This window comes from Mus musculus, chromosome 7 (assembly GCF_000001635.26).
Source record: "Mus musculus strain C57BL/6J chromosome 7, GRCm38.p6 C57BL/6J".
NCBI lineage: Eukaryota > Metazoa > Chordata > Mammalia > Rodentia > Muridae > Mus > Mus musculus.
Genome location: NC_000073.6, coordinates 106,778,825 through 106,803,960, shown reverse-complemented (window position 1 = coordinate 106,803,960; position 25,136 = coordinate 106,778,825). Strand labels below are relative to the sequence as shown.

General features: G+C 38.5%; 1 protein-coding gene across 1 annotated transcript; it reads left to right on the top strand.

Moving 5' to 3' along the window:
* The first annotated feature begins 12,961 nt into the window (after nucleotides 1–12,961).
* On the top strand, nucleotides 12,962–13,912 carry Olfr699 (olfactory receptor 699). Its single transcript, NM_001011862.1, has one exon. The coding sequence runs from the start codon at nucleotides 12,962–12,964 to the stop codon at nucleotides 13,910–13,912; it is 951 nt and encodes a 316-aa protein (NP_001011862.1).
* Nucleotides 13,913–25,136: the final 11,224 nt, after the last annotated feature.

Below are 25,136 nucleotides of genomic sequence, written 5' to 3'. Positions count from 1 at the left end.
AAGACCAATGGGCATCTCTTTCCAATGATGGCCAACTAGGCCATCTTCTGATACATATGCAACTAGAGACATGAACTCCGGGGAGTACTGGTTAGTTCATATTGTTGTTCTGCCTATAGGGTTGCAGATTCCCCCAAGCACCTTGGGTACTTCCCCTAGCTCCTCCATTGGGGGCCCTGTGATCCATCCAATAGCTGACTGTGAGAATCCACTTCTGTGTTTGCTAGGCCCAAGAATTGTGTCACAAGAGACAGCTATATCATGGTCCTTTCAGCAAAATCTTGCTAGTGTATGCAATGGTGTCAGTGTTTGGAGGCTGATTATGGGATGGATCCCCAGGTATGGCTGTCTCTAGATGGTCCATCCTTTCGTCTCAGCTACAAACTTTGTCTCTGTAACTCCTTCCATGGGTGTTTTGTTCCCAATTCTAAGACGGGGCAAAGTGTCCACACTTTCTTAATCATTCTTGAGTTTCATGTGTTTTGCAAATTATATCTTATATCTTGGGTATTCAAAGTTTCTGGACTAATATCCACTGATCAGTGAGTACATATCATGTGAGTTCTTTTGTGATTGGGTTATCTCACTCAGAATGATGCCCTCCAGGTTCATCCATTTGCCTAGGAATTTCATTTTCATTCTTTTTAATAGCTGAGTACTACTCCATTGTGTAAATGAACTACATTTTCTGTATCCATTCCTCTGTTGAGAGGCATCTGTGTTCTTTCCAGCTTCTGGCTATTATAAATAATGCTGCTATGAACATAGTGGAGCATGTATCCTTCTTACCAGTTGGGACATATTCTGGATATATACCCAGAAAAGGTATTGCAGGATCCTCCGGTAGTACTATGTCCAATTTTCTGAGGAACTGCCAGACTGATTTCCAGAGTGGTTGTACAAGCCTGCAATCCCAACAACAATGGGGGAGTGTTCTTCTTTCTCCACATCCTCACCAGCATCTGCTGTCACCTGAATTTTTTATCTTAGCCATTCTAACTGGTGTGAGGTGGAATCTCCAGGTTGTTTTGATTTGCATTTCCCTGATGATTAAGGATGCTGAACATTTTTTCAGGTGCTTCTCAGCCATGCAGTATTCCTCAGGTGAAAATTCTTTGTTTAGCTACAAACCCCATTTTTAATGGGGTTATTTGATTTTCTGGAGTCCACATTCTTGAGTTCTTTATATATATTGGATATTAGTCCCTTATCTGATTTGGGGTAGATAAAGATCCTTTCCCAAAATGATTGGTGGCCTTTTGTCTTATTGAAGTTGTCTTTAGCCTTACAGAAGCTTTGCAGTTTTATGAGGTCCCATTTGTGGATTCTCGATCTTACAGCACAAGCCATTGCTGTTCTATTCAGGAATGTTTCCCTTGTACCCATGTCTTCGAGGCTTTTCTACACTTTCTCCTCTATAAGTTTCACTGTCTCTGGTTTTATGTGGAGTTCCTTGATCCACTTAGACTTGACCTTAGTACAAGGAGATAGGAATGGATCAACGCCCATTCTTCTACATGATAACCACCAGTTGTGGCAGGACCATTTGTTGAAAATGCTGTCTTTTTTCCACTGCATATTTTTAGCTCCCTTGTCAAAGATCAAGTGAGCATAGGTGTGTGGGTTCATTTCTGAGTCTTCAAATCTATTCCATTAGTCTACTTCTCTGTCACTATACAAGTACCATGCAGTTTTTATCAGAATTGCTCTGTTGTACAGCTCTAGGCCAGGCTTGGTGATTCCACCAGAGGTTCTTTTATCCTTGAGAAGAGTTTTTGCTATCCTAGGTTTTTTTGTTATTCCCGATGAATTTGCAGATTGCTCTTTCTAATTCGTTGAAGAATTGAGTTGGAATTTTGATGGGGATTGCATTGAATCTGTAGATTGCTTTTGGCAACATAGCCATTTTTTTTCTATATTGATCCTGCCAATCCATGAGCATGGGAGATCTTTCCATCTTCTGAGATCTTCTTTAATTTCTTTCTTCAGAGACTTGAAGTTCTTATAATACAGATCTTTACTTCCTTAGTTAGAGTCATACCAAGGTATTTTATATTATTTGTGACTATTGAGAAAGGTGTTGTTTCCCTAATTTCTTTCTCAGCCTGTTTAACCTTTGTGTAGAGAAAGGCCACTGACTTGTTTAATTTTATATCCAGCTACTTCATTGAAGCTGTTTATCAGGCTTAGGAGTTCTCTGGTGGAAATTTTAGGGCCACTTATATATACTATAATATCATCTGCAAAACATGGTATTTTGACTTCTTCCTTTCCAATTTGTATCCCCTTAATCTCCTTTTGTTGTCTAATTGCTCTGGCTAGGACTTCAAGTACAATGTTGAATAGGTAGGGAGAAAGTCGGTAGCCTTGTCTAGTCCCTGATTTTAGTGGGATTGCTTCCAGCTTCTCACCATTTACTTTGATGTTGGCTACTGGTTTGCTGTAGATTGCTTTTATCATGTTTAGGTATGGGCCTTGAATTCCTGATCTTTCCAAGACTTTTATCATGAATGGGTGTTGGATTTTGTCAAATGCTTTCTCCCCATCTAATGAGATAACCATGTGGTTTTTGTCTTTTAGTTTATTTATGTAATGGATTACGTTGATGAATTTCCATATATTAAGCCATCCCTGCATCCCTGGCATGAAACCTACTGGGTCAGGATGGATGATTGTTTTAATGTGTTCTTGGATTCGGTTAGGGAGAATTTTATTGAGTATTTTTGCATTGATATTCATAAGGGAAATTGGTCTGAAGTTCTCTATTTTTGTTGGGCCTTTCTGTGTTTTAGGTATCAGAGTAATTGTCGCTTCATAGAATGAATTGGGCAGAGTACCTTCTGCTTCTTTTTTGTGGAATAGTTTGTGAAGAACTGGAATTAGATCTTCTTTGAAGGTCTGACAGAACTCTGCACTAAACCCATCTGGTCCTGGGCTTCTTTTGGTTGGGAGACTAGGGAATGTAGGACTGTTTAGATCATTAACCTGATCATGATTTAACTTTGTTACTTGGTATCTGTCTAGACATTTGTCCATTTCATCCAGGATCTCTAGTTTTGTTCAGTATAGCCTCTTACAGAATGATCTGATGGTGTTTTGGATTTCTTCAGGATCTGTTGTTATATCTCCCTTTTCATTTCTGATTTTGTTAATTAGGGTCCTCTTCCTGTGCCCTCTAGTGAGTCTGGCTAAGGGTTTATCTATCTTGTTGATTTTCTCAAAGAACTAGCTCCTTATTTGGTTGATTCTTTCTTCTTGTTTCTACTTGGTTGACTTCACCCCTGAGTTTGATTATTTCCTGCTGTCTACTCCTCTTGTGTGAATTTGCTTCCTTTTGTTCTAGAGCTTTTAGGTGTGTTGTCAAGATGCTATTGTGTGCTCTCTCTAGTTTCTTTTTCGAGGCACTCAGAGCTATGAGTTTTTTCTTAGAAATGTTTTTATCGTGTCCTATAAGTTTGGGTATGTTGTGGCTTTATTTTCATTAAACTCTAAAAAGTCTTTAATTTCTTTCTTTAATCCTTCCTTGACCAAGGTATCATTGAGAAGAGTGTTGTTCAGTTTCCACGTGAATGTTGGCTTTCCATTATTTATGTTGTTATTGAAGATCAGTCTTAGGCCATGGTGGTCTGATAGGATACATGGGACAATTTCAATATTTTTGTATCTGTTGTGGCCTGTTTTGTGGCCAATTATGTGGTCAATTTTGGAGAAGGTACCATGAGGTGCTGAGAAGAAGGTATTTCCTTTTGTTTTAGGATAAAATGTTCTGTAGATATCTGTTAAATCCATTTGTTTCATAACTTCTGTTAGTTTCACTGTGTCCCTGTTTAGTTTCTGTTTCCATGATCTGTCCATTGATGAACATGGTGTGTTGAAGTCTCCCACTATTATTGTGTGAGATGCAATGTGTGCTTTGAGCTTTACTAAAGTGTCTTTAATGAATGTGGCTGCCCTTGCATTTGGAGTGTAGATATTCAGAATTGAAGTTCCTCTTGTAAGATTCTAACTTTGATGAGTATGATGTGCCCCTCCTTGTCTTTTTTGATAACTTTGCATTGGAATTCGATGTTATTTGATATTAGAATGGTAACTCCAGCTTGTTTCTTCAGACAATTTGCTTGGAAAATTGTTTTCCAGTTTTTCACTCTGAGGTAGTGTCTGTCTTTTTCCCTGAGATGGGATTCATGTAAGCAGCAAAATGTTGGGTCATGTTTGTATAGCCAGTCTCTTAGTCTATGTCTTTTTATTTGGGAAATTAGTTCATTGATATTAAGAGATATTAAGGAAAAGTAATTGTTGCTTTCTATTATTTTTGTTGTTAGAGTTGGCATTCTGTTCTTGTGGCTGTCTTCTTTTAGGTTTGTTGAAGGATTACTTTCTTTCTTTTTCTAGGATGTGGTTTCCAACCTTGTATTGTTTTTTTTTTTTTCTTTCTGTTTTTATCCTTTGAAGGGCTGAATTTGTGGAACGATAATATGTGAATTTGGTTTTGTTGCAGAATACTTTGTTTTCTCCATCTATGGTAATTGAAAGTTTGGGTGGGTATAGTAGCCTGGGGTGGCATTTGTGTTCTCTTAGTGTCTTTATAACATCTGTTCAGGATCTTCTTGCTTTCATAGTCTCTGGTGAAAGGTCTGGTGTAATTCTGATAGGCCTGCTTTTATATGTTACTTGACCTTTTTCCCTTACTGCTTTTAATATTCTATCTTTATTTTGTGCATTTGTTGTTCTGATTATTATGTGTTGGGAGAAATTTTTTTCTGGTCCAGTCTATTTGGAGTTCTGTGGCTTCTTGTATGTTCACAGGCATCTCTTTCTTCAGGTTTGGGAAGTTTTCTTCTATAATTTTGTTGAAGATATTTGCTGGCCCTTTAAGTTGAAAATCTTAATTCTCATCTACTATTATCTGTAGGTTTAGTCTTCACATTGTGTCCTGGATTTCCTGGATGTTTTGACTTAGGATCTTTTTGCATTTTGTATTTTCTTTGATTGTTGTGGCTGTGTTCTCTATGGAATCTTCTGCACCTGAGATTCTCTCTTCCATCTCTTGTATTCTGTTGCTGATGCTCACATCTATGTTTCCAGATTTCTTTCCTAGGGTTTCTATCTCCAGCGTTGCCTCACTTTGGGTTTTCTTTATTGTGTCTACTTCCCTTTTTAGGTCTAGTATGGTTTTGTTCATTTCCATCACCTGTTTGGATGTGTTTTCCTGTTTTTCTATAAGGACTTCTACCTGTTTGGTTGTGTTTTCCTGTTTTTCTTTAAGGACTTGTAACTCTTTAGAAGTGTTCTCCTGTATTTCTTTAAGTGAGTTATTAAAGTTCTTCTTGATGTCCTCTACCATCATAATGAGATATGCTTTTAAATCCGGGTCTAGCTTTTCGGTTGTGTTGGGGTGCCCAGGACTAGGTGGCGTGGGAGTGCTGCGTTCTGATGATGGTGAGTGGTCTTGATTTCTGTTAGTATGATTCTTACGTTTGCCTTTCGCCATCTGGTATTCTCTGGAGCTGTGCAGGATACACTCGGCGGGGTCCTGGAACCAATATGTCTGTGCAGGGTACACTTGGCAGCGTTCCGGAACTAAGATGTCTGCTGCCAATGCTCAGACAAAGCGCTCCTGCACCGGGCAGATCCCAATCCTCAGAATTCTTAAGATCGCGTGGCTGGTGTTGTGGGTATCTGGCGGTAGTCAGCCGACTCTGCTATTTTGTCCTCTTGGTGGTATCCTTTGCCTTACAGAGTCTTTTAGAGAGAGCCTATCTTACCAACTTAACAGCAGACCTGAAAACTCTAGAACAAAAGAAGCAAACACATACAAGAGAAGTAGAAGGCATTAAAAAATCAGGGCTGATATTAACCAATTAGAAACAAAGAGAACAATATAAAGAATCAACAAAATCAAGACTCAAGGATTGGGAAAAGATATTCACTAACCCTACATGCTATTATGGATATTATGTCCAATATATAAAGAGCTCAAGAAGCTTGACTCCAAAAAACCAAATAACCCAATTAAAAATGGGGTACCAAGATAAAAATAGAATTATCAACAGAGGAATCTGGAATGGCTGATAAGCACTTAAAGAAATGTTCAACATCCTTAGTCATCAGAGAAATGCAAATCAAAATTACCTTGGGATTCCATTTTATATCATTCAGAATGGCTGACATATAAAAATTCAAGTGACAACAAGGATGTAGAAAAAGATGAACACTCCTCCATTGCTTGTGGGATTGCAAACTTGAACAACCATTCTGGAAATCCATCTGACAGTTCCTCAGAAAGTTGGAAATATTTCTACCTCAAGACCCAGCTATATTGTTCCTGAGCATATACCCAAAAGATGCTTCACCATACCAGAAGAACATGTGCTCCACTACATTCATAGCAGCCTTATTCACAATGGCCAGAAACTAGGAACAACCCAGATGTCCCACAACCGAAGAATGGATACAGAAAATGTGGTTCATTTACACAATGGGATACTGTTCACATATTAAAAATAAAAACATCAAGAATTTTGCAGGCAAATGGATGGAACTAGAAAATATCTTCCTGAATGAGGTAACTCTGTCCCAAAAGGACATTCATGGTATGTACTCACTGATAAGTGAATATTAGCCAAAAAGTAGAGAATATTCATGATACAACCCACAGACCTCAAGAATTTTAACAAGAAGGAAGAACCAAGTGTGAATGCTTCAATCCCATTTAGGAGGAACAAAATAATCACAGGAGTCAGAGGCATGGGAGAACCTGGGTGGAGAGGGGAGAGAGGGGGGAAATGGGGGCTATGATCAGGTTTGGGGAAAACAGGTGAGAAGCCCAGAGAGCCAGAAGAATAAATGGAAATATGCAACTGCTGAGGTTAGGTGTGGGAGGAAAGCCTAGAAAGTCCCCGAGACCTGGGATATGAGAGGCTCTCGGGACTTAATAGGGATGACCTTAGCCAAAATGCTCCACTGTGGGGAGATGGAACCTTGAGAGACTACCTCCAGTAGACAGATAGGGCTCCAAGTAGAGGGATGGGTCACCAACCTACTTTCAAAATTGTGACCCACAATTGTTTCTGTCTAAAAGAAATGGAAGGACAAATTTGGAACAGAGACTGAAGGAAAGGCCCTCCAATGCCCAATCCCATGGGCAGGCACTAAACCCTGACATGATTACTGATGCTATGCTGTGCTTGCAGACAGGAGCCTAACATTGCTGTCCTCTGAGAGGATCTACGGCAGCTACCTGAGACATATGCAGATACTTATACCCAATCATTGGACTGAGGGTCAGAGACCCCTATGGAACAGTTACACGAAAGATTGAAGGAGTTGAAAAGGATAGCAATCCCATAGGAAAACCAACAGTATCATCTAACATGGACCTCTGGGAGCTCCCAAAGACTACACCATCAATCAAAGAGCATACATGGGCTGGCCTGAGGTCCCTGGCACATATGTAGCAGAGGACTGTTTTTTTCAGGTCTCAGTGGAGGAGGATGCACCTAATACTGTACAGACTTAATGCCCTAGGGAAAGTGGGTGCTCAGGGAGGGGAAAGCACCTTCTAAGATGTGAAGGGGGCGAAGATGGGGTTCAGAACTCTGGAGGGGGACTTTGAGAGGGGCAACATTTGGGGTTTAAGTAAATAGAATAATTAATTTAAAAATGAGCTATAGAACTGAACAGAAACTGTATCGAAAGGGAAAATACACAAGACAAAACCTATATCTGGCATCATTATTAGACCAAGAACCTATGGATAGACAGGTCATAGGCTATAAGAGATCAACTATTACTTCTACAATGCTGCTAAATTATATTAAACTAACTCTTAATGACATTAGACCAATGAATTAATGTATCTATCAATCCTCATCTGAGAAGCATCTGTTTGCCATAGATGGCGATTAACACAGAGACCCATAACTAGCCAAGGTGCAGAGAATAAAGAGCTGCAGAATCCTCATCCCTAAGGGTAGCCTCTATATCACACAATCTTTCATAGGGCTCAGGGATCATTATGGGGAGTGAGAAGAAAGATTGTAGGAGTCAGTGGTGGTATAACTATAAGAAAACATTATATTCTGGTCACAACAGGAAAGTTGCACATTTGAATTCACAAAAGGTCAGTCCAAGCCCCAAAATGATCAAATCTCAACATGAGAGGGGATTTCAGCACCCAGTTGCCCCAGTGAAGTAGTTGGTTAGCTACTAGAGGAGGAAGAGACAGACATGCTTCTTTAAGAGTGTATATAGCCCCTGATAAGTCAACCACACTAGAGTGAAGTACCACATATCTAAAATTACTTGGGAAGCATAAATTGTTCTTGAAGAGATGGCCTAGTCGTCCATCAGTGGAAAGAGAGACCCATTGGTCTTGTAAACTTTATATGCCTCAGTATAGGGGAATGCCAGGGCCAAAAAATGGGAGTGGGTGGGTAGGGGAGTGGGGGGGAGGGTATGGGGGACTTTTGGGATAACATTGGAAATATAAATGAAGAAAATACCTAATTTTGAAAAAAAGGCACACAAAGTTAGGTTATTAGGAAAAGGGGAATAGATCTGAGTACAGCTGAAGAGTTGGAGTTGAGTATTATGAAACCACATTATAAGAAATTGTTTTAAAAGTGAAAAAATACAAATGGTTAATAAACACATAAAAAGTGCTCAGCATCCTTAACTCTTTAGAAAATGCAGCCTAAAACTAATCTATGATCTCATCTCAGCCTAGTCAGAATGGTCATCATTGGGAATGCAAATGGAGCTCTTATACACTGTTGATGGGAGTGTGAACTAGTATACTACTTAGAAATCAGTCTAGAGATTTCTCAAAAAATATATAACGAGAACTAACATAAGATACAGTTATATCTTGTCTGGGCATAGTATGAAAAGACTCTATGGCCAACCACAGACAGATTTGCAACCATGTTCATTGCCATTCTCTTCACAACAGCTAGTAAATGGAATCAACCTTATTATCTGTCAACAAACAAATTGATAAGAAATATATGGTAAATGTGCACAACAGAATTCCACAATTAAAAAAAAATGATGTTGGCTACTGGTTCGCTGTATATTGCTTTTATTATGTTTAGGTATGGGCCTTGAATTCCTGATTTTTCCAAGACTTTTATCATGATTGGGTATTGGATTTTGTCAAATGCTTTCTCAGCATCTAATGATATGGTCATGTGGGTTTTGTCTTTGAGTTTGTTTGTTTATATGGTGAATTATGTTGATAGATGTCTGTATATTAAACCATCCCTGCATCCCTGGGATGAAGCCTACTTGATCATGATGGATGATCATTTTGAAGTAACTTAGGCCCAGAAAACAAACAAAGGCTGTTATTGAACTAAGCTTCAAACCTTTGTTTTGGGTGTTTAACTTGGTGCACAAGTAAAATCTACGTATCCTAAAAATAGCCATTGTGGGAATTCATTAAGAAAAAGTAGAAAAAAGATCATAGATAGGATGAAAATGAAGATAGACAAGACAAGATGAAGATAGAGAAGTGGAATATTGATGATGAGAACGCTAAAACAGGAAGCGGCAAATAGGGGAAAAGGAAATGAAGCAGACAATGGGAGGTCAACCTAAAGGAAGGGACAATGAAAAAGACATATGGAAATGTACTATTTTGCAACCAAAATTTCCTATTCAGCCACAGTTTCTTGGTCATGATCTTAATGACACATGATGATTTCAACTTGTGATTGGACCTTTAATCCAATCAGAAAATGTTGGTTCCTCCGAAGACATTTTTCAATTATTGCATGAGTGGGAATACCTTGCCAGGATGTTTATTGTAGCCTGTAGGGTTCACACTTACATATGTTTGATGACTTAAATTGTTTTTTGGAGAAATTTGTATGGAAGCATTGCATCTACATAACTCCCACTACTACCTACTCCCCCAAGCATGCTGTTTTATTTTCTAAGTACTTTTCAAGACATTTCTCCATTGTCCTATTACTGCCAATGATAGGCTATTGTCATCTATATGTGTTTATATCATGGGTATTTTGTCTCTGAAAGCATTTAAGTGATTTTTATTAATATTGACTCTCTACAACTCTAGTATTGAATAGATTTATTTCTATTTTCCAGCTTAATAAAAAGAAAATTGAACTCTTTCTTTAGCTATCACTCACAGAGCCAAGACATGAGCTCTGCATATAGAAGCTGCACTAGGTTGCCATTGGAAAATGTAAATATCCCACAACTAGAACTACCTAGAGAAGCCATACTGAATTGAAGCAAAATAAGGAAAGCAACATTCCATAAACACTGAGAAGAGGACATGATATTCCAGGATAGAAGGATATTCAGTTACATTTTGATTTTCATTTAGAACTACATAAAAACTTTGGAAAGTCCGGTGAGGTCTTGGTATATGAGTGTCCTTAATCTCATCATATGAGAAGCTAAGGAAACTGGATCCTACATTCAATGGGAGGAAAAACCTAGAGCCTCAAAGCTCAGTTAGTGACAGAACACCTCAGGAAAGGCAAGCCAGAAAACACACCCAAGAGGCCTCATTAACTTATTTCAAAGACAAACATTTTTAAGGAGGTCATTTCAAATAAGATACAAGTCCATCTAAAAATATTCATAGAATAATGAAGAGAAGGATTCTTGGGAATAGCAAACAAGGCTCTGGTGTAGTCCTAGCCCCAGGGATGTCTAATAGTACTAGACAGGGACCTTTGAGCTTTTGATCAAGTTTTCTACTTCCCTCCCACAACCTTGATATTGTCAGCAGAAACACGGTAACCTCAGTATGACCCACAAAAGCAGTCTAAAGACTGACAGGAAGCTAGAGCAGCTTGTTCACTCCTTGCAAGTTGTTTGAATTGACAGTTTCTAGTAATTCTCAAGTGTGAGAACAGCAGATACATTTTGTTGCTGTGCTGGACACTGGCCAAAATCTGTTAGCTGCTTGGCTGTCTCCAATGTCATTTCCAGAGATGTCTGCAGATGAAAGGCGTGAAACACATCCTTGACACCTGACAAGGTGGATCTGTAATATACTGCACCGATGTAGCAAAACTTAAATCAAAAATTGTTGAAGGAAATTAAACCTCCCCACCATGTTTGTGATGAAATTAGCGTCAACTGCCAAACAGTCCAATGTGAAGCCAGGGTCCAGGCAGCCAGGATTCCTACTAGTCAAGGTAAGGAATTTTTATCTCTTTTAAAGACATCCATGTAGCTTTTAAGTATTTTGAGTCAAGAATTAGAGTCCATAGAAATACCTAAGTGCTTGAGCTGATATTTCTCAGGCTTTTTACTACTTCAAATCCATGACTTTTTCAGTCTATCTACTTTTAATTTTTGAACATGAAAAGAGTATCATTAGGACTGATCAATTCCATGTCATACTCTAGACTTGAGGAACTCCTTCCTGGAAGGAACCTCTGTATAGGCCTCTAGACTCCATAGATGTCTCTGGCTTCTGATAATACCTATAAACTAGATGAATGCCCCCAAAGGACTATCTGATTTAATAAGATACTTATTTTGTATTCTCAAAATAGTAATGGCCCCCAGACAAGACAGTGGAGACTTGAAATGTTAATGTAAATATGCCAAGATGTGGCTATATGATTTACACAAGATGTTTCATTCTCACATTCATTCTAACTTTATGCTCTGAGTTGGCTTCATCTGTCCTGTTCTATGATGTGCAGCAAGGATCCTTTCAATCTTAGAAGCCTCCAAATATGGGTTTCTTCATGGCTCTTGGCGTCAGATTACAATATCAGCTTCCTAGAAAGGAAGTTTACTTATACTTCCTCCCCTTTTATGTAATGTAAATCCTCTGTACTTACAAGAGGGAGAGTGGACATTAGGATTGATGACTGGACTAGGATGTTCAGACAGATTATGGCAAGGAATACTTACTCTCTTGTCAAATTTTGCCATATTACCTAAGCATAAGCAGAACCATTTTTCATATGAAGGGTAGAAATCTTTTATTTTTGTGTCTTTGCAGACACACATTGTATAATAATCTGTTGAAATAAAAAAATGTTCACATTGATCCTAAAGGTTTAACTGTAAACCCCCAATATTTTCTCAAATTCAATTTTCCAGAGGTTTAGAAAGCAAGCCTTTTTCAGGATCATGGAGAATGTGGGGCATTGAAATAGGTAATTAAGGTGGACAACCATGTATCCATTCAGTAGATTGACTATAAACAAATGTCGACTTACAGAATATAGAAAATAAGCTGGACAGTTTGGTGCATTCTGAAAATGCCAGCATGGAGGAGGATGAAGCAAGATGTTCTTGTGGCCACCTTGGACTGTATAAAAAGAGGAGCACACACCTTTAATGCCAGCCCTCAGGTGGCAGAGGCAAGTAAACCTCTGTGAGTTTGAGACCAACCTGGTCTATAGAGTGACTTCCAGGACAGCCAGGAATACACATAGAAACCCTGTCTTAAAGAAATCAACAGAAGAGAAAGAAAAGAAAGAATAATTTTAAAAAGACAGAAATGTGGATGTAATTTATTAAGGACACACCTCTATATCAGTTGAGAATATTTAAAATATGTCTATGCACAAAGAAAACTGGAATATTAAAATTATTAACCAAATTTACACTAAAGAAATGAAGGGGTATTTTATTAATCATAACAAATATATAATTTGATCTCTCTAGAGAGATACTTCTTCAGGTTATATCTTGTATATTTTCATCAGGTTATAACCTATTTTAAAATTATTATTATTGTAGTATATGATCTCCACTTAGACACATCTTTCTTCAAGATATAATCATCAATTCAAAATTTGGAAACCAAGAAGCAAAGCTACTCACTAGTGGGAAAGACATCATTTTACTGGAGTCCTGTTGAGTATCCCAAGTGAACTCTGATGTTACAAAACCAGGACCCATATTGGCAAAATTGTGTTGAACCATCTTAGGTTGGCTACTACAGAAATGACACAGAATGGAGTCCTGGAACTCCACATTGGGAGGTACCTTCATCTTGGTGGGGATTCTAGATGACAGTGGCTCTCCTGATCTGCTCTGTGCTGTAATCACAGCCCTGTACATGTTAGCTATGATCAGCAATGGGCTGCTTCTGCTGGTCATCACCATGGATGCACAGCTCCACGTACCTATGTACCTTCTGCTTGGGCAGCTCTCTCTCATAGACTTCTTTCTCACATCAATTATTATCCCCAAGGCTGTCATGGATTTTCTGCTAAAAGACAACACCATATCATTAGAGGGCTGTGCCCTTCAGATGTTCCTAGCACTGACACTTGGTGGTGCAGAAGACCTCCTTCTGGCCTTCATGGCCTATGACAGGTATGTGGCTATTTGTCATCCTCTGAACTATATGATTTTCATGAGACCAAGCATCTGCTGGCTTGGAGTAGCCACATCATGGATCCTGGGACTTCTGAGTGCTCTAGGATATACCATCCATACAATGCAATATCCCTTCTGCAAATCCCGTAAAATCAGAGATCTATATTGTGAAATCCCTCCATTGCTGAAGCTGGCTTGTGCAGACACCTCCAAATATGAACTCATGGTTTATGTGATGGGTGTGGCCTTCCTAATTCCCCCACTTGCTGCCATCCTAGCTTCCTACATATTAATTCTTTTCACAGTGCTTAACAAGCCTTCAAATGAAGGAAGGAAGAAAGCACTTGTCACCTGTTTTTCTCACTTGACAGTAGTTGGTCTGTACTATGGGGCTCTCACAGTTATGTATGTCCTACCCAGTTCCTATCTTAGTCCCAAACAAGAGAACCTCCTCTCTGTTTTCTACACTGTCGTGACCCCAGCTCTAAACCCCCTCATTTACAGCCTGAGGAATAAGGAGGTCACTGGGGCCTTGAGGAGGGTCTTGGGTAAGTGGTTTCTGCCTACACAGTCTACTTTTTAGGGGCTTCTAATAGGCATCTTCTAGACTTAATTCTTTCTCAATGTTAGCAAATTTCTGTTATAAATGAAATTCTAATGAAACAAAGGATGTGAAAGTGTTTCTTTTTCTAGAGAAGCTGAGAATATGTGTCCTTGATAAAAGTTCTTTGGATCTTCTCATTTGACTTTTTACAAGAAGATGTTCACACTATTTAAAATTATCTGTTGTCTTTAAAAGTTAGTCTGTTTCCCAGTGTAGCTGTTTTTGAGAATATAAAGTTAGACAAGACTATTCTCATCTTCTATCCATACTGAACCTAAAAATCAGAGAAAGTAATCTTAAGAGGGTTTCTTAGAGATCAATAGGAGAGGATTTTTGAGGCTTGTACAAATTTTAAACCAACTACTCTTGGTAAGATATAAATCAACACAGTTTGTCTGATGACCAGTTGGCAGAGCTCTGCATCATGTTCTCTCTTCTTCTACCTGTAAGCACCAGCTTTTTTTTTTTTTTTTTTTTTTTTTTTGGTTTTTCGAGACAGGGTTTCTCTGTAGCCCTGATTGTCCTGGAACTCACTTTGTAGACCAGGCTGGCCTTGAACTCAGAAATCCACCTGCCTCTGCCTCCCGAGTGCTGGGATTAAAGGCGTGCACCACCATGCCTGGCAGCACCAGCTTTTATGGATAGCATGTCAGATGAGTTTTCTTGGATTCAGTATGTGTGTGTGTGTGTGTGTGTGTGTGTGTGTGTGTGTGTTTGTGTGTGTGTGACATAATATACCTTTCCCCTTTTTCCTCCTATTCCTCCTCCTTCTCTTTCCTTCTCCTCTTACTTTTCTTCTGCCTCCGTTTTTCTTTTACTTCTTGAAGTGATTGGTAATGAAATGGTCATTTTTAATTGTAACTTGTAAATAATATTTTAAAAGGAGCAGAATAAAACAGTGGTTTTCATTTGTCTTATTCATGTTTCAAAGTATCTTAATTGTAAATGGTTCACATGTTTGATGTGTGGGTGTGTGTACTTTAAACAATATACAATCTGAATATGTGTCAAAATAATCAATGGCACCCCAAGCATATACTTGATTTTTATGCCGCTTTTTATCAGTGAAAAACCTAATCAGGACTACCATTATAAAAACATAGATAACAGCAAATGGTGGCATGGAGAAGTTTACATGAACACAGTTAGAAAGAGACTAAACTAGATTTTTACCTTTGGAAATCCATCTAGAGGTTTCTCAAAAAGCTAAACTCAAACTACTATATGACCATTCCATATTCTCCTAGAAGTATACTGAAAATATCTGTACCATATTGTAGAGACATTTGCTTGTCCATATTCAGCTCTGTTCATAACAGCTAGGGATGGCATAACAATAAAAAATTAGTCAGCTAAAAAGAAAAAATGATTTTCTGAAATTGGTAGGCAACTTGATACAACTGAAAAGTAATTTTCTTAAGACTTACTTATTTTATGCATGTGAGTACACTGTCACTCTCTTCAAACATACCAGAAGAGGGCATTGCATCCCATTTTAGATCTCATGGAAGAGCAGTCAGAGCTCTTAACTGCCTAGCCATCTCTCCAGCCTAAAAGGTAATACTGAGTGAGATAACTCATACACTGAAATAAAGGTGCCCCATGTCCTCTCATGTGTTGATCCTGACTTTGAGTATTTCATTTTGTATGTCTAACCTGAAGCATCTGTAGAAGAAGAAGCAAGGAAAGTTTATGGGGCAGATTATAGTAGGAGTAGTTTTAAAAAGAAATGCTAGCAGCAGAACATAGAGGATATGCAAAAAGAAATGGGAATACTGGGGGTGGAATGAAGTTTTACAGGGTGGGGAAGATATAGGATGGAAGTGTTGTTTTTTTTTTTTAAAAAGGCTGTGTGGAAAAATCATATGAAAACTTACTATCTTGTAACTCAACTTAAACAATAAATTTAAAATTTGTTTGAAAGTGGTTTTTCAGCTGTACTAAATATGTTATATAGAATGGGATATAACTGGTTTGGGAAATGTATTAATACCTTCTAAGGCTTTGTTTTTTTAATGTGGAATAAATAGTCTTAGAACTGGTGAAATTATAAAATGAAATGGGCTTTATTATTATTATTATTATCATTATTATTTATTATTATTATTATTATTACTATTTACATTGATGCCTTAGAGTTTGAAAATAGAAGTGTGCAAACCTTGTTTACAGTGTTTGCTGTAGCAAAAACCTATCATCTAGTTATGGTTTGCAACCAAGAGCTACAGCAATAGTTTACGTAGAATTGCATGCCTTGGGGATTTTTGACCATAAGGACACATTAGAGGATGACTTATATTTTTAACCATGATTTTCATTAATTATCCATCTCTTCTGTGAAAAGCAGTGTTAACCCATGTGAAGTGCCTCCGTTCAAACTCCTTTTAAAAGAAGTATATTTTAATTATCTCAGAAACAAAGGGGGTTTTATAAAAATTTCTTCATAAATCCTACTTTTATTAACATTTTTATTAGATATTTTACTTGTTTACATTTCAAATGTTATCCCCTTTCCTTGTTTCCCCTCCTCTCCCTCTCCCTGCTCACCAACCCACCCATGCCCACTTCCTGGCCTTAGCATTCCCCTACACTGGGGCATGGAGCTTTCACAGGATCAAGGCCTTCTCCTCCCATTGATGACCAACAAGACCATCCTCTGCTACTTATATGGCTAGAGCCATGAGTCCCACCATGTGTACTCTTTGGTTGGTGGTTTAGTCCCTGGGATTTCTGGGGGGTACTGGTTGATTCATATTGTTGTTCCTCCTATGGGGCTGCAAACCCCTTCAGCTCCTTGGGTCCTTTCTTTAGCACCTCCACTGGGGACCCTGTGTTCAGTGCAATGGTTGGCTAAGAGCATCCACCTCTGTATTTGTTAAGCACTGGTAGAGCCCCTCAGGGGACAGCTGTATCAGGCTCCTGTCAACAAGCACTTGTTGACATCCATAATAGTGTCTGGGTTTGATGACTGTATATGAGATGGATCCCCATATGGGACAGTCTCTGGATGGCCTTTCCTTCAGTCTCTGTAACTCCTCCCATGGGTATTTTGTTCCCCCTTCTAAGAAGGACTGAAGTATCCACACCTCAGTCTTCCTTCTTCTTGAGCTTCATGTGGTCTGAGAATTGTATCTTGGGTATTCTGAGCTTCAGAGCTAATATCAACTAACCAGTAAGTTCTTACTGTGTGTGTTCTTTTGTAATTGCATTACATCACTCAGGATGATATTTTCAAGTTCCATCTATTTGCCTGCAAATTTCATGAAGTCATTGTTTTTAATAGCTGAGTAGTATTCCATTGTGTAAATGTACCAGATTTTCTGTATCCATTCCTCTGTTGAGGAACATCTGGGTTCTTTTCAGCTTGTGGCTATTATAAATATGGCTGCTATGAACATAAAGGAGCATGTGTCCTTATTTCATGTTGGAGCATCTTCTGGGTATATACCCAGGAGTGGTATTGCTAGGTCCTCAGGTAGTACTATGTCCAGTTTTCTGAGGAACCACCAAAGTGATTTCCAGAGTAGCTATACCAGTTTGCAATCCCACCAGCAATGGAAGAGAGTTCCTCCTTATCTACATCCTCACCAGCATCTGCTGTCACCTGAGTTTTTTATCTTAGCCATTCTGACTGGTGTGAAGTGGAATTGTCAAAGTGGGTTGTTTTGATTTGCATTTCTCTGATGACTAAGGATGTTGAACATTTCTTTAAGTGCTTCTCAGCCATTCAGTATTCCTCAGTAGTCTGGGTTGGCATTTATTTTCTCTTAGAGTCGGTATGAGATCTCTCCAGGATCTTCTAGCTTTCATCCTCTCTGTTGATAAGCCTGGTGTAATTGTGATAGGTCTGCCTTTATATGTTACTTGACCTATTCCCCTTACTGCTTTCAATATTCTTTCTTTGTTTAGTGCATTTGGTGTTTTGATTATTATATGATGGGAGGAATTTCTTTTCTGGTCCAATCTATTTGGAGTTCGTAGGTTTCTTGTATGTTCATGGGCATCTCTTTTTTTAGTTTAGGGAAATTTTCTTTTACAATTTTCTTGAAGCTATTTCCTGGCTCTTTAAGTTGGGAATTCTCACTATCTTCTATACCTATTATTCTTACATTTGGTCTTCTCATTGTGTCCTGGATTTCCCAGATGTTTTGGGTTAGGAGTTTTTTTGCATTTTGCATTTTCTTTGACTGTTGTGTCAATGTTTTCTATGGTATCTTCTGCATGTAAAATTCTCTCTTCAATCTCTTTTATTCTGTTGTGGATGCTTGCATCTATGACTCTTTGTGTCTATCCTAGGTTTTCTATCTCCAGTATTGTCTCCCTTTGTGATTACTTTATTGTTTCTATTTCCAATTTTAGATCCTGGATTTTTTGTTCAGTTCCTTCACCTGTTTTGTTTTATATTCTTCTAATTCCTTAAGGGATTTTTGTGTTTCCTCTCTAAGTCTTCTACCTCTTTACCTTTGTTCTCCTGTATTTATTTCAGGGAGTTATTTATGTCCTTCTTAAATCTCTCTATCATCATCATGAGACAAAAAGGCAGACATAACAACAGACATGGAGGAGATCTGAAGAATCATCAGGACATACTGAAAAATTTGTACTCCAAAAATTTGGAAAATCTAAAATAAATGAACAATTTTCTTGATAGGCACCACTTACCAAGATAAATCAAGATGAGATAAACAATTTAAAAGACCTTTAACCCCTATTAAAGTAGAAGCTGTCATCAAAAGTCTCTCAAAACACACATTGAACCACACACAGTAATAGTGGGAGGGCTCAACTATCCACTTGACAGGTCATTGACACAGATACACAGTGAAACTAATAGAGGTTATATACCAAATTGATTTAACAGATATCTACAGGATGTTCCACCCTAAGACAAAAGAATACTCCTTCTTCTTAGCACCTCATGGTACCTTCTCCAAAACTGATCATATAATTGGTCACAAAATACTCTCTACCAATATAAGAAGATTGAAATAATCCTATACATCCTATCAGATCACCACAGACTTCATATAACAGCAAAAACTACAGAAAGTCCACATACACATGGAAACTGAAAAACTCTAAATTCAATGATAACTTGGACAGCAAAGAATTAAAGAAAGAAATTAAAGACTTCCTGGAATTTAATGAAAATGTTAACACATCATACCCAAACTTAGGGACACAATGAAAGCAGTGCTAAAAGAACAATTCATAGCACTAAGTTCCCTGGTAACAAAACTAGAGAGATCTTACACTAGCAATGTAATGGCACACTTGAGAGCTCTAGAAGAAAGGGAAGCAAACATACCCAAGAGGAGTAGACCACAGGAAATAGTCAAACTTAGGGCTGAAATCAACCAAATATAAACTGAGAGAGCAATACAAAGAATTAACAAAACCAAAACCTGGTTCTTTGGGAGAATCAACAAGATTGATAAACCCCTAGCCAAACTAACTAAAGGACCAAGAGGCAGTATCCAAATTAACAAAATCGGAAATAAAAAGGTAAACATAACAACAAAAACTGAGGAAATTCAAAAAATCATCAGATCCTACTACAAAAGCCTATACTCAACAAAATTGGGAAATCTAGGTGAAATGTATGGTTTTCCAGACAGATACCATCTACCAAAGTTAAATCAAGAGCAGGTAAAATTCTAAACATGCCATAACCCATAAAGAAATGGAAGAAGTCATTTAAAACACCCCAACCAAAAAAAAGGTCCAAGGACAGATGGATTTAGTGCAGAATTCCACCAGACCTTCAAAGAAGATCTGATACCAATATTCCTCAAATTATTACATAAAATAGAAACAGAAGGAACACTACCTAATTCATTGTATGAAGCCACAATTAGTCTGATACCTAAATCACACAAGGACCCAACCGAAAAAGAGAACTTCAGACCAATCTTGCTTATCAATATTAATGCAAAAATACTCAATAAAATTCGTGCAAACCAAATCCAAGGATACATCAAAACCATCATTTACCATGATCAAGTAGGGTTTGTTGCCAGGATGCAAGGTTGGTTTACTATACAAAAATCCATTAATATAATCCACTATATAAAGAAACTTAAAGAAAAACATCACCTGATCATCTCCTTAGATGCTAAAAAAGCATTTGACAAAATACAACATCCCTTCATGTTAAAAGTATTGGAGAGTTAAGGAATTCAAGGCCCATACCTAAACATAATAAAAACAATTTACTGAAAACAAACTGTCAATATCAAATCAAATGGAGACATACTTGAAGCAATCCCACTAAAATTGGGAACAAGACAAGGATGCCCAGTGTCCCCATATCTACTCAATATAGTACTCGAAGTGCTAGCTATAACAATAAAACAACAAAAAGAGATAAAGGGATACAATTTGGCAAAGAAGAAATGAAGGTATCAATATTTGGAGATGATATGATAGTATACATAAGCAACCCCCAAAATTCTAACAGAGAACATTTACAGCTGATAAACAACTTCAGCAATGTGGCCTGATATAAAATTAACTCAGATAAATCAATAGCTTTCCTTTATACAAATGATAAACAGGCTGAGAAAGAAATTAGGGAAATAACTCCTTCACAATTACCACAAATAATAAACATATCTTGGGCATACTCTAACCAAAAGAGTGAAAGATCTTTATGACAAGAACTTCAAGTCTCTCAAATCGAAGAAGACTACAGAAAATGGAGAGATCTCCCATGCTCATGGATTGTCAGAAATAACATAATAAAAATGGCAATCTGCAGATTCAACACAATCCTCATCAAAATTCCAACACAATTCTTCAAAGACATAGAAAGAGCAACTCTCAAATTCATCTGAAAAGGCAAAAAAGCCAGAACAGCAAGAACAATTCTTAATAACAGAACAGCTGGGGGAATCACCATCTCTGACCTCAACCTTTACTATAGAGCAATAGTGATAAAAACTACACAGTATTGGCGCAAAGTCAGACGTGCTGATCAATGGAATAGAATTGAAGACCCAGAAATAAAACCACATACTTATGGACACTTGATCTTTGACAAAGCAGTAAAAAATATGCAATGCAAAAAAGAAAGCATCTTCAATAAATGGTGCTGGTCTAACTTGATGTCTATATGTAGAAAATGAAAATAGAACCACATTTGTTGCCTTGGACAAAGCTCAAGTGTAAGTGGATTAAGAACCTCAACATAAAACCAGATACACTAAATCTAGTAGAAGAGAAATTGGGAAAGTGCCTTGAACTTCTTGGCACAGAGGGAAATTTCCAAAACAGAACCCCAATGGCTCAGGCTCTAGGATCAAGAATTGATAAATGGGACCTCATGAAACTGGAAAGCTCCTGTAAGGCAAAGGACATAGTCAATAAGACAAATTGGCAGCCTACAGATTGGGAAAAAAAAATCTTCACTAACCCCACTTCTGATAGAGGACTAATATCTAAAATATATAAGTAACTCAAGAAGCTACGCACCAAAACAAAAACAAAAACAAAAACAAAAACAAAAACAAACAACCCAATCAAAAAATGAGGTATAGAACTAAACAGAATTCACAACAGAGGAATCTCAAATGGCTGAGAAGCACCTAAAGAAATTTTCAGTGTCCTTGGTGATCTGAGAAATGCAAATCAAAATGACCTTGAGATCTCACCTTATAACAATCAGAATGGCTGAGATCAAAACCTCAGTTAACAACACATGTTGGCAAAGATGTGGAGAAGAGGAACACTCCTTCATTGTTGGTGGGATTGCAACCTGGTACAACCACTCTGGAAATCCATCTGGAGGTAGGTTAGAAAATTGGAAATATATCTACCTGAAGACCCAGTCATATCAGTCTTGGGAATATACCCAAAAGATACCCCACCATACCATAGGGGCAAATATTCCACTATGTTCATAGAAGCCTTGTTTGTGATAGCCAGAAGGTAGAAACAACCTAGATGTCCCACAACAGAAGAATGGATACGGAAAATGTGGTTCATTTATACAATGGAATACTATTCAGCTATTAAGACTGAGAACATCCTGAGTTTTTCAGGCAAATGCATCAAACTAGAAAATATCATCCTGAGTGAGGTAACTTGGACCCAAAAGGACATGCATTCTATGTGCTCACTAATAAGTGAATATTTGCCCCCCCCAAAAAAGTACAGAATCCCAGAATACAGTCAACAGAACTAAAACAGGTTAACTAGCTGATGGGTTCAAGTGAGTACGCCTCCATCCCACTTAGGAGGGAGAAGAAAGTAATCACAGGAGTGGGGACAGAGAGAGGGACTTGTATGGGAAAGGGAACAAGGAGGGGAAGAGCAGAACCTTATCTAGTACTGAGTGAGGGAAAAGGACTGAAGCCCCGAGGGGCAGCAGAAAGAATGGAACCTCAGGAAGTAGGAGGTTGTGGGAGACCCTCCACAATGTGCCAGAGACCTAGGAGGATAGAGATTCTCAGGACTCAAAGGGAGGGACCTTAGATGAAATGCCTGACAGTAGGGAGAGCCCACCTCCAGTAGGAAGACAGGGCAGCAAGCGATGAAGGGATTGCCATCCTACAGTCAATACTCTGACCTGTAATTGTTCCCCAAGGCCTAACACTATTACTGAGGCTATGTAGTGCTCACAAAAAGGGACTTCTCATGACTGCCCTCTGAGAAACTCAACAAGCAGCTGAAAGAGTCAGATGCAGATATTTGCACCCAACCAATGGACAGAAGCTGCTCACTTCTGTGGTTTAATTAGGGAAAAGCTGGAAGAAGCTGAGGAGGAGGGCAACCCTGTAGGAGGACCAGCAGTCTCAACCCACCTGGGTTCCTGAGATCTCTCACATACTGGAACACCAACCAGGCAGCATACACCAGCTGATTTGAAATCCCCAACACATATACAGTAGACTACCAGGTCTGGGTTCAGTCAGAGAAGATGCACCTAACCCTCAAGGGGGTATGGAATGTAGAATGATGGAAGGGTGGTCCAGAAGGGGAATAATTCTATAGTATAAATACGTACATACACACATGCATACATACATACATACACACACACATAAATACATAAATGATTAAATAAAAAAGAAAGAAAACACCAAAAATAACAACAACAAAGTCTCCAAACCAATAAACCTCCAGAGCCAGACAGTTTTAATGCAGATTTGACAAGACTTTTATAGAAGAGTTAATGCCAATACTTCCACAAAATAGAAACAGAAGAAACATTGCCACATTCATTTTGAGACAAAGATACCCTAATACCCAAATATATAAAGACACAATCAAGAAAGAGAATTAGACCAGGAAGCTCCCAGAGACTGAGACAATCAGGAGCATACATGGGCTGGTCCAAGGCCCCTGGCATATATGTAGCATTTTCTACCTGCTCTCAGTGGAAGAAGATGCACTTAATCCCTAACAGCCTGAGGCCCAAGGAAGTGGGGAGGCCTCATGGGGTGGTAAGGATCCTCTTGGAGGTAAGTGGGAGGAAGAATGTGATGAAGAACTGTGAAAAGGGAGACTGGAGAAAGCACAACTAGTGGAGTGTAAATAAAAAATACAATTTAAATTTTAAAACATTAGAACAAGGCTAAGAGTGCAGCCATTCCTACTTTGTGCAAATACATGTACTAGAGACTAAACCAAGACCTTAAACATAAAAAAAGAGAATTAGAGTCCAATATCCTTTATGAACATAGATGCACAAATAGTCAATGAAATACTTGCTAACCAAATCCAAGAATATGCCAAAAAATCATCCAACCTGATTAAGTAGTCTTCATCCCATGAAGGGCTGGTTCAACAAATAAAAATCAGTAAATATAATCCACCATATAAACAAACTGAAAGAAATAAAAATCACATGATCATTTCTAATGCATAAAAAGCACTTGACAAAATTCAACACCCCTTCATGTTAAAACTACTGGAGAAATTATGAGTACAAGGAATATACCTAAATATAATTAAAAAAAGAGTTTACAGCAAGCATATAGCCAACATCAAATTAAGTGGAGAGAAAGTCAAAGCAAGTACACTAAAATCAGGAACAAGGCAAAGCTGTCTACTTTCTCCAGATCTATTCAATACAGTACTTCTACCTATAGCAATTAAAGAACTAAAGGAAATAAAGGGTATATAAATTGGAAAGGAGGATCAACTATGTTCTCTGCAGATTTATTCATAATAGCTAGAAACTGGAAACAACTTGAATGTCCCTGCACCAAAGAATGGATAAAGAAAATGAAGTACATTTACACAATAAAGTATTATTCAGCTGTTAAAACATTGATATTGGTCCCTTTCGGTCGGCCCCAGCACCAGGTCACCTTGGGCGTGGAGTAGAGGACACCCCCAAGGTCCCCAGAGAACTCTTCATGGGATCTTAGGACCTCTGGTGATTGGAACACAACTTCTGTTCCAATCCAATTGCGCAGGACCTGAGACAGCATTAATTGGGGAAGCAGAAAACCTGGACTGACCAGGGTCACAAGTCCCTTCCAGTTGACCCTAGCACCGGGTCACCTTGGGTGCTGAGTCGGTGGACACCCCCAAGGTCCACAAAGCACTCTCCACGGGATCTTAGGACCTCTAGTGAGTGGAACACAACTTCTGCCAGCAGGCAGGTTCGAACGCCAGATATCTGGGCACCTTCCATGCAAGAGGAAAGCTTGCCTGCAGAGAGTGCTCTGACCACTGAAACGCAGGAGAGAGCTGGTCTTCCAGGTCTGCTGATAGAGACTAACAGAATCACACGAGGAACAAGCTCTAACCAGAGACAACTATAACAACTGACTCCAGAGATTACCAGATGGCGAGAGGCAAAAGTAAGAATCTTACTAAGAGAAGCCAAGACCACTCACCATCATCAGAATGCAGCACTCCCAACTCACACAGTCCTGGCCACCCCAACACACCCAAAAAGCTAGAGCCGGATTTAAAAGCATATCTCACAATGATGGTAGAGGACATCAAGAAGGACTTTAATAACTCACTTAAAGAAATATAGGAGAACACTGCTAAAGAGTTACAAATTCTTAAAGAAAAACACAAAAACACAACCAAACAGGTAGACGTCCTTAAAGAAAAAGAGGAAAACACATCCAAACAGGTGATGGAAATGAACAATACTAGACCTAAAAAGCAAAGTAGACACAATAAAGAAAACCCAAAATGAGGCAACACTAGATATAGAAACCCTATGAAAGAAATCTGG

Coding starts and splice junctions, on each gene's coding strand:
- Olfr699 (NM_001011862.1), top strand. CDS start 12,962: ATGGAGTCCTGGAACTCCACATTGGGAGGTACCTTCATCTTGGTGGGG.